The sequence below is a fragment of the Leucoraja erinacea genome, chromosome 9 (genome assembly GCF_028641065.1).
Source record: "Leucoraja erinacea ecotype New England chromosome 9, Leri_hhj_1, whole genome shotgun sequence".
NCBI classification, from domain to species: Eukaryota; Metazoa; Chordata; class Chondrichthyes; order Rajiformes; family Rajidae; genus Leucoraja; species Leucoraja erinaceus.
The window spans coordinates 10,605,514-10,620,337 of NC_073385.1; the positions used below are offsets into that span (position 1 = coordinate 10,605,514).

General features: G+C 42.7%; 1 protein-coding gene across 2 annotated transcripts in view; it reads right to left on the reverse strand.

Annotated features, from left to right (window-relative positions):
* The window catches only part of dlst (dihydrolipoamide S-succinyltransferase), a 37,931-nt gene extending 23,446 nt beyond the window's left edge, over window positions 1-14,485 (reverse strand). Inside the window, exons 1-3 of one of the 2 annotated variants that reach the window (XM_055640121.1) lie at window positions 14,352-14,485; window positions 4,203-4,239; window positions 1,886-1,934 (exon numbers count right to left, since the gene is read on the reverse strand). In XM_055640121.1, the coding sequence (XP_055496096.1) occupies window positions 1,886-1,934; window positions 4,203-4,239; window positions 14,352-14,420 (155 nt within the window). In that variant the 5' untranslated portion in view covers window positions 14,421-14,485. Of the gene's footprint in view, window positions 1-1,040; window positions 1,097-1,885; window positions 1,935-4,202; window positions 4,240-14,351 lie in introns of those variants that run through there. The other variant, XM_055640122.1, reaches the window with a different exon arrangement.
* Window positions 14,486-14,824: the final 339 nt, after the last annotated feature.

Here is a 14,824-nt window from a genome sequence, read left to right on the forward strand (position 1 = left end):
AGGAACATCGGGCCTCCATAGAGGCAACTGCGGTGGCCTCAATAGGCCTGACTTTGGGTGAACTTCGGGTTGGGGACTGGACAGTGTGCCTTCCCCCAAAGTGGTATCCATTGTGGGGGGATGATTTTTTTTGGCTGTACGTAATCCTGTTAGTCTTTGTCCAAGATGGCTGCCGTGAAGGGAGAGTGGACGCTGGCGCGCTTTAGCTGCCGCTGCTCTCTCTTCACATTGTGTTTTTGATTTTTTGTTTTTGGACTGAATTCTGTTTTTAATTTGTGTTTCTGTGATGTCTTTATTATTTATTTTATTCTGATTATATGTTTTTTATTCCTGTTAATCTTTGTAAGGTGTCCTTGAGATGTCTGAAAGGCGCCCAAAAATAAAATTTATTATTATTATTATTACAGATTATATTACTGGATATGAAAAGAGGCTCGAGAGACATTTGCTTATGCATAATCATATTTTATGGTTCTAAGAAAGCGATAGTGCTTATCAACTATAGGCATAAATTGTTTATCTAAAATTAAATACTCCATTAACAAAGTATTAGTTAGAGTTACAAAATCCATTCACTCCCTTTCACATAATGCAGCTTCATAAACAATCTAATCGTTTTGAGCAATTGCTTCCATTACTCTTCCTCTGAAGGTTTGTGATTCACTTTGTTTTAAACATATAAATGCTAATAAACTGTGTCAATTTTTCGCCATTCTATTTCTGTACATTCTGAAAGGACCAAGAATAAAAATGGCAAGTCCTAGGACATGCCGTAAATGCTTTAGCATCCTTGAAAAGTATTATTAGTTTGCATTCCATATCTGACAATTATTTTCAGAAACATTATCATGTCCTACTTGCCCCTTTTGTAAACCATTTTCTCTTTTACTGATGGATGTGAGTAGCAATGCAATAATTACCCAAGTATTTTGTGCATAGAGCATATGGAACTAAGCTCCTTTGTTATGTTATAATGTATGATGAACGGTTGACAGCTCCTGGAGTTTAGACGGGTGAGGGGGGATTTCATTGAAACTTACCAAATAGTGAAAGGCATGGATAGAGTGGATGTGGAGACGATGTTTCCACTAGTGGGAGAGTCTAGGACCAGAGGGTATAGCCTCAGAATAAAATGACGTACCTATAGAAAGGAGATGAGGAGGAATTTCTTTAGCCAATGGTTTGTGAATCGGTAAACTGACGCCTGTGGAGGCCAAGTCATTGGATATTTTTAAAGTGGAGATTGACAGGTTCTTGATTAGTAAGGATGTTAAAGATTATGGAAAGAAGGCAGGAGAATGGGGTTGAGAGGGAAAGATGGATCAGCCATGAGGCAGAGTGGACTCGATGGGCCGAATGGTCTAACTCTACCATGACTTATGAACGATTATCAGGGAAAGTACCCAAATTCATTCATGTTATAAAGAAACACCATCCTCTTTAAATTCAAAGCCTCAGCAAAGGATTAATATTCCTTTGGGCAGGGAACATCACAGAAAGTAGCAACAAAGAAACTAATCAGATCAGAGAAGGACACAAAGTACCGGAGTAACTCAGCAGGTCAGGCAGCATCTTTGACTGAAGGGTCCATACAACAAAATGTCATCTATCCATGTTCTCCAGGGACACTACCTGACCCGCTGAATTACTCCAGCACTTTGTATCCTTTTGTGTAAACCAGGATCTGCAGTTCCTTGTTTCTAAATAATCAGATCAGAACTTGGGTCAAAATTGCCTGCCATTTGCAGCTGATGAGAAGAAAAAATTCAAATTTGGGATGTTGGATTAATGGGCAGGGGCAACGAGGAAAAATAGATTCACAAATAAAGATCATGAGAACTGAGAGCTACGGCATTAATTTTCAATTCATAATTTTTGTACTTACAGAAGCTGCCTGCTTTTACCATAAATGGATCGATGGCACACTAAAAGACCTAGAAAAGACAAATTTGTTTGTCTTCATAGCAAACAATGTCACATGCAGTATTTAGCAACAAAAATGAAAGAATGACCCTTATAAAAGGATAATTAGTTCCTAATTTCATCAATTATTTGTGAAGTGCTTAGATTATTTTTAGACAGATTCAAAAATGCAATTTAGGCCTACTGCCGATTTTCTGGCAACTGGTGGTCCTGCACTTCCGTTAATCTGGACAAAATACCAAAGCACACTTGAACCCCCCCCACCCCCAGAAGTCCCCCTGAAAAAGGTGGCATCTAGGCCTGGTGAGGCAGCTGATCTCGACCTCGTCTTGACTTCTGTGGCCAGAGCCGGCATTTCCATTCCCATAGCTGACTTCCGTGACCAATTGGCGGGTAAAATTTTCCCTCTGGAACTACATCCCGACCGGAACCAGCAGATCCGTTCTCAATTCCAACTTCTGAGGCCAGGTTTGCCGGCTGGTATCTCGGCCCCTCGGCGGGCTGTTCCAGTACCGTTCGACTCCTCTCCGAGGCCGTGACCTCTGTTAGTTCAGCAAAACAGATAATCCATAAAGGCTCTGAAACGGAGGGTGCCGGAAATCTGTGGTGGACCTGTATTTAGTATATAACTTCTAAATGTCAGTTGGAGGGACATCACCAATGCCCTGCTCTATGGGGAGAATCCACCTCTGACCGAGAAGATCAGGTGGAGAAGGACGAGGCTCGCTGGTCAGAAATGCCAGCAAACAAGGTTGTTTTGTGGGAACCCACTCATGGAAGACGTGACCCGGGACAGCCAGTGAAGACAATGCTGAAGTCGTTGAAGGAAGACGCATGTGTAGAGACAAAAGAGGAGCTTGCCAGCTGCATGGAGGACAGAGATGTGTGGTGCGTCCATCACCATGCCCATCGGAAACCAGCACCACTGCGTCGCAAATGTTTTCAACGATGATGAATGAATTGATAACCTTTATGATTTAGAGAAAGATGATCAAAGTCTGCCAAAGAGACCAGGAAATAAAGGAGACCAACTCCACTGAAATGCTGTCACATTTTCAATGTTAAGAGCATGGAACGAGGCCTAATGATTCCTGTTGTTAATTATGCTCCACAAACATTACCCACTTTTTATTGCATCTAACCGTATCCAGGCAATGTGCAATATTTCTTACCCTTTCACCCACCTACATCATAAGGCATTTATGCTTTCGCCCTCACATTCTAATTTTTGTACAATTTATTTTTAATATGGCGATTTTGGACTGTTCCCACGATTATGAAACTTTCTACAAATTATTTAAACATGCCATTTTTATAGCTGAAGTTCAAAATATGGGTTTTTCCAAGATGCAGTTTACAGTACCCAAAGTAAAGCAATTTACACATTATGAACTTGAAAGCAACATTAATTTTATACACAGGATAGTGAGGAGAAGTGGCCTGACATTTATTCACCATCAATCTCATTATAAGGGGAGAGATTCACCTGCAATGCCTGCTCTAATTGAAAAGGTTAATGTTTTTAAATAATAAAGATACATGGTGGGATACTTGACTAGGTTGCAGCTTGTATTTCTTCTCAAGCAGGCTTTCTCTAGTGGAAAAGTACCAATTGACAAGAGAGAGGTGGATATATATTGAGACAATGACTAAATGCCTTTGGAAGTCCCAAACATTATGGTGCCCTGAAATGAGGGGGACTATGAATAAACACTGTTGTAATTTCTACATGGTGAAACCAAAATGTATAAAAATGGCCTTTATTAAAATCTGACAATGTGCACTTTAACCACATGTGTTTTTTTTAAATTACAAATCTCAAAATGTGGAGAACAGAGGCAAATAAATAAATAATGAGTCTTTGTCCCAAACATTATGGAGGGCACTGTATATCGGAGGGATATAGACTGAACAAAGATATTAAAACCATTTATACACATCAGTCTGGAATCTGAGAACTGATTAAATATTCAACCAAAAGACTTAACTTATGAATGTCATACCTATTTTCTGCTGTTTTATTAAAGAGTCGGCATTCAGATTTTTTATTCATTTCAGTTCAAAATCTAGTCCATCCTCTAACTTACATGAGTAAATCTTTCGACCATGAGGCTTTCAGATTTCTATAATTAGTAGTACTAATCCTAGGCAGGATATAATCACTGCAGGTTAGAAGAAACAGGACCAGAGAGAGAAAATGCTAATAAACAAAGAAAAAGTATAATGTAAAGAAAGTCAGAACTACTATATATATTTCCACTAAATAATATAAAACTTACCAGAGACACCTCTAGTGCCTTGTGAGCCATTACCACCCTGTGAAGAAAGAGGAAGGAAAAAATGTTTTATTCTGAATATGAAAAATTTTTGTTTTAGCTATCCAAAAATAATTGAATAATTAAATACCAATGCACTGTTTTAAGTACGTATCTTAACTCAATCCTTGAAATGTCTAACTAAAATTTCGAATTGGTCTTCTCTCCAATTCTGCACAGGATCTCAATTTTTTTCTTTGTAAATGTATTTCTACCTTTTGTATGCATCCACTAGCTTGTCCCTCGTTTAATATGGTGCAATCACTGAGTTTAAAAAAAAGTATAGAAGAGTCGGTGGCAGCTACTACACTTCCATGAAATACTGACTACTCAGTTTTGCTGAACACCTCCTCTCAGTCCACCTAAACCTACCTGATCTGCCGCTTGCAAAACACTTTTAACTCCCTCTCCCAATGCCACACTGACCTTTCTATCCTGGGCCTCTTCCAATTGTGAGGCCCAGCGTAAATTGGAGGAACAGCACCTCATATTTCACTTGAGCAGGTTACACCCCAGTGGTATGAATATTGACTTCTCTAACTTTAAGTAACCCTTGTTTTCCCTCTCTTCATCCCTCTCCCTTCCCAGTTCTCCAACCAGTCTGACTGTCCCCAATTATGATTTATATATATTCTACAGTTTCCTTGATCTCCATCTCTTTTGATGTCTTGTTGCCACACTATAACCCTTCCTTATGCCTGTGTCTCTCTCTCCCCTGACTCGCAGTCTGCAGAATGATCTTGACCCGAAACATCACTCATTCCTTCTATCCAGAGATGCTGCCTGTCTTGCTGAGTTACTCCAGCATTTTGTGTCTATCTCATTTTCTGAGTTTGTGGTACCCATTGTATTTCAGAGTTTCCAAATTCATGATCATTTGACTTCAATCTGTGTTACATCATTCATCCGTCACACACTATGGCATAGCCACTCCCTAATATTGTAAAAGCATTCTCACTTGGTTTGGTTGTCAAGGTCATGACTAATGTTATATAACTGCAAGAACGTTGTCAAGGAAATGTATGTCTTGATCCACCCAGTTCGACCATATAAGTCTTGCTAACTAATTTTCTTTACGTGTATATTACAAGTCTTGATGAGGTGGTTACAAGTAGTTGTGGGTTTGGAGGCCGGCACACCTAAACGGTGGCACAATGATGGGGGAGTTGTGTTAGCGCACGCCTGCACAGTTGCTTGCCCCACCAGCAACCTGAGCTGTTGAACTGTAGCAACCGATCTAACTGAAGTATCTACCTGGCTTACTCTCCAGTTCAGTACAGGGCCTCATTTTTTTCCACATAACATGCAGTTAGAGTCTCATTTTCACACATCTTGCTCCCAAAACATGGTCCAGTAAGAATTATTCTTTGTGTTAATTACGTAACTCCTTTAAACAATTTGACTACTTTGATGAGATCTCCCATGAATTTTTCTGAATACAGCTGTGTTTCTCGGTATTTTCCTAGCAATGCTTTTTGCAAATGGCTCTGATACCTTCCGCATAAGGGCATTGCCTGAACATCTCACAATATTTAAGCCATGCCCTAGGTAATACATCAATTTGTTTTTCCATTCAATACCCAGAACATTTACTTTGTTTAAATTCCGCATGTCACATACATATTGTTGTGCCAAAATTATAACTTTTAAAGCTGGCATCTGATGAAAAGATCTTAGCTTTATTGAAAATCTTGATTACAAAGTAAATGTAAAAATGCTTGCACCTTGCACAAAACACAACCCAGCAAGACACAAAGTGATCAATCGCAGTCAGACTCTCAGAAAGACTCCAAGTCTGACACTCGGGGACCTCAGATTATCATGCTTTTCCAGGATACACACAAAATGATGGAGTAACTCAGCGGGACAGGCAGCATCTCTGGAGAGAAGGAATGGGTGACATGTCGGGTCGACACCCTTCTTCAGACTGATAGTCAGGGGAGAGGGAGATACAGAGATAAGAAAGTGTAAGGTATGAAAACAAGACAAAGGGGATCGAGATCCTAGATCCTCTCCCAAAATGGCGGCGGCGCGGGCACACCGCGACGCCCTGTGTCTCCCTAGAATGGGAAAAATAGCGACGATCTGAATCAAGGAAAATGTAGAATAGATCATTGTTAGCTCGGAGAAGGTGACAACAAACCAAACAGAGATTATATGTAATTAAGGACAGTCAGACTGGTGGAGAACTGGGAAGGGGGAGGGAATGGAGAGAGAGGGAAAGCAAGGTTGAAGTTTGAGAAGTCAATATTCATACCGCTGGGGTTTAAGCTGCCCAAGCGACATGTTCTAACCCGTTTCCAGGGTTTGGTAAGGAATTAAAACCCATTTCCAAGAACCAACTCCCTTTTAATTCTGGAAAAAAGGAACAATGGATCCATGTTCTCGAGATATTGCCTGATCCACTGAGTTACTCCAGCACTCTGTATCTTCCCTCTTATTCCTTCTCTTCACCACTAAAGAGATAGTACCATCAACAGTCCAATCCATGCCTAATGCTTTCCATCCAGCTTTGCCTTGCTGCAGTTGGACTATTGCTTGGCACAGCATCACCTCCTATTTTCCACTTGTCGTACTGAATTAGGCAGTCACGGTGGCGCAGCGGTAGAGTTGCTGCCTTACAGCAAAATGCAGCACCCGAGACCCGTGTTCGATCCTGACTGCGGGTGCTGTCTGTATGGAGTTTGTACATTCTCCCCGTGATCCTCAGTTTCCTCCCATACACCAAAGGGTACAGATTTGTAGGTTAATTGACTTGATAAAAATGTAAAATTGTTCAAGTTGGCGATATGCAGAGTACTGCCCTGCCTACTACAAAATTCAGAAAGTTCAGAAGGGGACTTCTTATTTTCTGCATTCTGCCCAAGCAAGTTTGTCATGAAGATTTTACATAAATCATTCCAAAACATGCCTGGTTTATCCAAAAAATATCATATCAGATCAATCTCAGGATAAATAAGAATCTTGTAATCTCAGCAACACAAGCAATTAAGCAAAAGTAATGTGTCTGTCCTACTTAGGCGATTTTTCAGGCAACTGAAAAACTGGCGACTGGAACGGCGACTGTCAGTGTTCCACTGACACACACATCGCTTTTTTCACCAGCCCGTTATGCAGGCGGTGGACAGGGCAAGCGGGGGGAAACGCTGTCTGAGTGAAATTCACACGGTGCAAAGCCAATGTGATACAAACACTGTGATGAACAGGAAGATTGGTGCTGTAATTAAGACGGTGAAAGCACAGTGTATGGGAAGGGTCACGCAAGTCCTTTAAGAGGAGGGGGGGGGAGGAGGGGGTAGAAGGAGTGGAGACAACTTTTAAGAAGCCAGAGATACATGGCTGTGAAGCTTACCGGTCAGTTATCCTTGGTTCTGAAAACTACTGCTTACGTTTTTTTCCCCAATGAGCCAATGAAATTCACTGGTCAGCACAGGGCTACCACCTACAAGATCCTTCGTCCTTCTGGCAACCCACTAGGACGTCCTGGCGACCCATCTACCGCACGAGAATTCTCGCTACTCTCCATGGCGGCTTCATTCGGGTCATCGCTAATTTTTCAACATGTTGAAAAATTTGCGGCAACCATAATGAGGCCGTGACTAGTTCGCAGAACTCCTCACGACCATGAAGGCGACTACCCGGCAACCACCTGCGAACATGTGGCGACTGCATAGTCTCTTGCAGTCGCCTAAAAAGTCGCCTAAGTGGGACAGGCCCTTAAGTCAATTAAACAGTATTAACATTTTGGGATGGCATTTTTTTTTCAATCAGAGTATTTCCAACATCATCTTTATTTCAGATTCCAGCACTTGCCACTTTTTGTTTTGTCATTATACCTAGTCATGCTTATAGAAACATAGAAATTAGGTGCAGGAGTAGGGCCATTTGGCCCTTCGAGCCAGCACCGCCATTCAATATGATCATGGCTGATCATCCAACTCAGTATCCCGTACCTGCCTTCTCTCCATACCCCCTGATCCCCTTAGCCACAAGGGCCACATCTAACTCCCTCTTAAATATAGCCAATGAACTGGCCTCAACTACCCTCTGTGGCAGAGAGTTCCAGAGATTCACCACTCTCTGTGTGAAAAAAGTTCTTCTCATCTCGGTTTTAAAGGATTTCCCCCTTATCCTTAAGCTGTGACCCCTTGTCCTGGACTTCCCTAACATCGGGAACAATCTTCCTGCATCTAGCCTGTCCAACCCCTTAAGAATTTTGTAAGTTTCTATAAGATCCCCTCTCAATCTCCTAAATTCTAGAGAGTATAAACCAAGTCTATCCAGTCTTTCTTCATAAGACAGTCCTGACATCCCAGGAATCAGTCTGGTGAACCGTCTCTGCACTCCCTCTATGGCAATAATGTCCTTCCTCAGATTTGGAGACCAAAACTGTACGCAATACTCCAGGTGTGGTCTCACCAAGACCCTGCACAACTGCAGTAGAACCTCCCTGCTACTATACTCAAATCCTTTTGCAATGAAAGCTAACATACCATTCCCTTTCTTTACTGCCTGCTGCACCTGCATGCCTACCTTCAATGACTGGTGTACCATGACACCCAGGTCTCGCTGCATCTCCCCCTTTCCCAATCGGCCACCATTTAGATAATAGTCTGCTTTCCCGTTTTTGCCACCAAAATGGATAACCTCACATTTATCCACATTATACTGCATCTGCCAAACATTTGCCCACTCACCCAACCTATCCAAGTCACCTTGCAGTCTCCTAGCATCCTCCTCACAGCTAACACTGCCCCCCAGCTTAGTGTCATCCGCAAACTTGGAGATATTGCCTTCAATTCCCTCATCCAGATCATTAATATATATTGTAAATAGCTGGGGTCCCAGCACTGAGCCTTGCGGTACCCCACTAGTCACTGCCTGCCATTGTGAAAATATACAAGTATAGTCAGCTATAGGTCGTATGAACAGCTTGCTGGCAGCTGCATCACAGTCTTATTGTTAGAATAGTATTGATAAACTGCAAGATAGACAGAAAATACTGGAGTAATTGTACTCTTCAGATTGTCAGAGATCAGCAGTCTGGAGAAGGGTCTTCTTCATCTTGCGTATGGCGTGCACAGCCTAAAGTTATAGGGCAACTTGTTCTATTTGATCTATTTGATCTATTTTGATTGTGTACACCAGGTTGATTGCATTCGTCGAAACAGGGCGGACCACGTGAAGGTTGCAATCTCCCACCCCGGTCGAAGGGTCGAGACCCGAAAACGTCACTCATTCCTTCTCTCCAGGGATGCTGCCTGTCCCGCTGAGTTACTTCAGCATTTTGTGTCTATCTTTGATTTAAACCAGCATCTGCAGTTTCCTACACATTTTGATAAACTGCAAGGTAGACAAAAGTGCTGGAGAAACTCAGCGGCAGCATCTACGGAGCGAAGGAAATAGGCAACGTTTCGGGCCGAAACCCTTCTTCAGACTGATAAAATGCAATATTTGAATATGCAAATGTTATGATTTTGTTAAATGATAAGCAATGAATATTAAGGCTGATTCACAAAAATTAATATCATACTTTTATAATAATATATTAAATAGAGAATCACCCTCAACAGAAGCATTAAGGGAAGATTGGGAACAAGAGCTAATGATAAAGATCTCGAAGGATAGATGGGAAAAGTATTTGATGAATACACATAACTGTTCTATTAATGCAAGACATAATTTAATTCAATTCAAATTATTACATAGACTATATTATTCAAAAACGAGGTTGAATAAATTTTATCCAAACGTCTCTCCCAGATGCGATAAATGTTTGTTTCAAAACGCTAATATAACACACTCATTTGTTGGATGTACAAAGTTGAATAAATTTTGGAGTGATATATTTGATATATTTACAAAGATTTTCAAGTCAAGAATAGAACCCAAAACGGAATGGATTATATTTGGAATAATAGGAGAAGATACCAATTTAAATAAAGATCAAAATGTTTTTTTCAATTATGGGTTAATAATTGGAAAGAAATTGATACTTAAATTTTGGAAAAATACAACCACACCAACTGTTAAAATGTGGATTAGGAATATGATGGACATAGCACGCCTTGAAGAAATGAGACTCCGACTAATAGATAAATATGACCAATTCTTAAAGAGTTGGTCTCCTTTCATCGACTTTTTGGAATCATGTGATGCAGCGGTGCCGTAAGGATTGCTGATTTCAGTTCATGACGCGGATAGAGCTTCATCTCCGAATACAGATTTGAAAAATTCTCTTTTAAGGGGCCTTCTCTTCTATTTCTACTTTCCTCTTTCTCTCTTCCTTTTTTTATTTTTTATATACACACTTCACGTTTTTCTACTCTCTACCATCTATTTTTCCACTTTTTCCCCTTTCTATTGCTTTCTTTTTCTTGTTCTGCTTACTTCTTTCTTATAACATAAAACTAGAAGTCGTACATAGAATGGATTACGGTATTACATAGTTGGCACCTAAAATTAGGTGCCACTGTACTGTTTTGTGCTGTATTAACTTCTAATAAAATAAAAAAAAAAAAAAAAAAAAGCAATAATGACCCATGCTACGGCCATGTTATGATAATTTTCAGTACACAGAAAACATGCTTGCATCAATCTGTAGTGTGCATGGTTAAGCATATATGTTACCATGGTCCAGGATTTATTGACACAGGTTGATCATAGGCTGAATAATCCAACCACATTTTTGTTTGGAAGTGAAAAGAAATAAAAGAAATTGCATTAATTGCAATGTGTAAAAAGAGTTGAGACTATATTATAATTTTGCTGCATGTCATTGTGGTATATATCATGTCTTGATTGGTGAATATGTTTAGTTTGTGACTTTATTTTGAAGCAGAAATAATATGTGAATGCTCCACTGGACATAATTCTGACTGGTAACTACGCACTTTGTCCGAGCACATTATTGCACGCGTCATGCAAGCCGTCTTAAATGACCACCTAAACTGTCATTTGGCAACATAAAAAGCTGCCTAGGTTACCCGGCTGGCAACAGGGAAAAAAAGTTAAGTGAGAGCCCTGACTTTAAGTGACACACAGTATAAAACACTGTGCAAATCTTTGTTCATTGGTGGTGCGGTAAAGTCAAGTGTCTATTGCTTACTTGACTGGTGTATCCCCGTCACTTCCGCCGGCTGATGATGAGTAAAGCTTGAGTTGGTTTACCTAACGTTTTTGCGAGTTGTCTGTTTTTAAAGTAATGAACCGTATCAAGCTATGTAAAGTAATTGCCTCAACTTTGCCTGTGCAGTTAAGGGTTTGACTAAAATAACATATATCTTTCGGCAGCATCTCTAATAAATGCACAGATTTGGCAGAATAGTGGATAACTTTATATATTTCCACATTATATCAATTTGTATTGTCCGTATCCATTTATCTGGCCTATCTACAACTCCTTGTAACTTCTGTATCCTTGCTATGATTCACACTATTAACAATAATCAGAAAAACATCACCTTGATTCGTTGATAATCAACTCAGCTAATGGCATAATAGCTTAAATACGTGCATGTTTTCCCAGTGGCCACATGTTTTTGCCTTGGTATTCTTGTTTCTTCCTGTATGCCAAAAATGTGCCAGTAGATTAAATGGCTACCAATTATACACAACGTGGCTGGATGGCAGTTGAATCACAGGGTCATATAAAAGGAAACGGGTTACATGAAAATACGTATGCGAGAGGGAATATTGATGGGACATATGAAAGGGAATATGAATAGGTTATATAATATACACCTCCGGATTTAGGGACACTTTCATCCCAACCGTTATCAGGCACTATCAGTTCAGTTGTCAGTGGCGGGAAACAAAAGAGTTCCCGGCATGGGATACTTTGTAATTTTGGCGACCCCCTTTATGTCATGACTCTTTGCATACCTTGGGTGTGATAATAAAGCATTCATTCATTCTTTTATCCTTTCACCAACTAGAGAGCAGTCCTGACCAACCAGCAAACTGATTGGTGACCCTCGGACTATCATTAATCAAGTTTTACCTTGCATTAAACATTATTTCCTTTATCCTGTGGACGGCTTGATTGTAATCTTGTATAGTCTTTTCACTGACTGGGTAGCACGCAACAAAAGCTTTCCACTGTACCTTGGTATATATGACAATAAACTGAACTAAACTATTATATATATGGACTCTGGGGGGGGGGGGGGGGGGGGGGGGGGGGGGTTATGGGATTGCTTTCGAGACTGAAGGGAAAGACTGAATGGGTTCATCGGACATATGGCCATGGAACATTAAGTAAGCCATAGGTAGACACGAAATGCTGGAGTAACTCAGCGGGACTGGCTAGAGAATGAATGGGTGACGTTTCGGGTTGAGATCCTTCTTCAGACTGAAGAGCTGTCGACCCGAAACGTCATCCATTCCTTCTCTCCAGAGATGCTGCCTGTCCCGCTGAGTTATTCCAGCATTTTGTGTCTACCTTGGATTTAAACCAGCATCTGCAGTTCTTTCCTACACATTAAGTAAGCCATGGAGTGTTGCGTATGTGCTGGATATTCGTTATAGTAAATCCCACCAGCCCATGTCCTCCTCCACTCACACTTCTCTATGACTCGCCCACACGGACGAACATATTCCATCTATACTAGTACGTTGTTCCGGTGTTTGGCCCATATTCCTCCACACCTGTCCTATCAATGTATCTAATTGTTTCTTAAACATTGCGATAGTCCCTGCCTCAACTACCTTCCCTGGCACCTCTTTGTTTACATTCACCACCCTTTGTGTGAAAATGTTACCCCTCAGATTCCAATCAAATCCTCCCCCCTTCACCTTGAACCTATGTCTTCTGCATCTCAATTCCCCTACTCTGGGCAAGAGACCAAACATCTACCCGATCTATTCCTCCTATAATTTTGTACACTTCTATAAGATCACCCGTCATACTCCTGGACTCCGAGGAATAGAGTCCCAGCCTGTTCAACCTCTCCCTATAGCTCAGACCCTCGAGTCCTGGCAACACCCTCGTAAATCTTCTCTGTACCCTTTCCAACTGGGAATAGATCGGGTAGACGCACAGTCTCTTGCCCAGAGTAGGGAATCGAGAACCAGAGGACACAGGTGTGTTACATAGAAACACAGAAAATAGGTGCAGGAGTAGGTCATTCGGCCCTTCGAGCCTGCACCGCCATTCAATATGATCATGGCTGATCATCCGACTCAGTATCCCGTACCTGCTTTCTCCCCATACCCCCTGACCCCTTTAGCCACAAGAGCCACATCTAACTCCCTCTTAAATATAGCCAATGAACTGGCCTCAACTACATACAGTGGCAGAGAATTCCAGAGATTCACCACTCTCTGTGTGTCCACTGTTGAGAGGGAGAGATTTAATAGGAACCTGAGAGGGTGACCTTTTTTACACAAATGGGGGTAAGTGTATGGAACGAGCTGCCGGTGGAGGACATTGAGGCAACGTTTAAGAAACATTTCGACAGGTCTATGAATAGGACAGGTTTAGAGGGACGTGGGCAGGTGGGAGTAGTGTAGATGGGGCATGTTGGTCGGTGTGGGCAAGTTGTATGCTGTATGACTATAACTCGACAATGGACATTAATTCTTTCAAGTCCATTGCAAGCCAAGCTCAGGATCTCATCAGGCTCAAAGGGCGAAGGACAAGGGAGGCTGGCAAGCTGGTCTTCAACACGGCAGCTCCACAACACGGCGGGGGTGGAGAGAGGGGGGGTGGAGGGGAGGGATGGAGAGGGGGGGGGTGGAGGGGAGGGGAGGGATGGGGGGGGGGGGGAGGGAGGGATGGAGAGGAGGGGGGGGGAGGGGAGGGGAGGGATGGAGGGGAGGGGAGGGATGGAGGGGAGGGGAGGGGGGATGGGAGGGGAGGGGGGGGAGGGGAGGGGAGGGGAGGGATGGAGAGGAGGGGGGTGGAGGGGGAGGGGAGGAGAGTCTCGGGCGGTGGGGAGAGTGGGCTGAAGGAGACTCTTCCCCTCCCGTCTGCCCTTGAGCCGGGCTTCGGGCCTAGCGCTCCCGGTGACAGCGGCCGCGCTCTCCCGCCGGGCGGGCAGCCGACCCTCGCCTCGCCGTGCCTCCCCTCGCCGTGCCTCCCCTCCCCTGCCCTGCCCCACGGCCGCTCACCTGCAGGGCCGCGGCCAGGCGGCTCAGGCGGCTCAGGCTCCGGGGCAGCCACCGTGAGCGGGCGAACATGGCGACGCTGCAGCGAGAGCCGACTCCGGGCGGAAGTCAGCTGTGGCACGGCCCCGCCCGGAAACCCGGGGAGGAGGGAGGGAGGGAGGCGACAAATGCACATCTGACTCTGACACAAACTCCAGCACGATGGAAAATGCACCGTTATCAATGCACATCTGACACAAAACTACACTCCTCATGCATTGATGGAATGAATGCATCGCTATAAATGCATCTCCGACACAAACTCACACTCCTGCACTGAGGGAATGAATGCATCGCTATAAATGCACATCTGAAACAAACTCTGGCACCAAGGTAACAGATCATTATAAATGCATACCTGGCGCAAATTCACACTCCAGCACAAAGGGAATGAAAGCATATCTGACACAAACCCACACTCCTGCACGAAGGGAAAT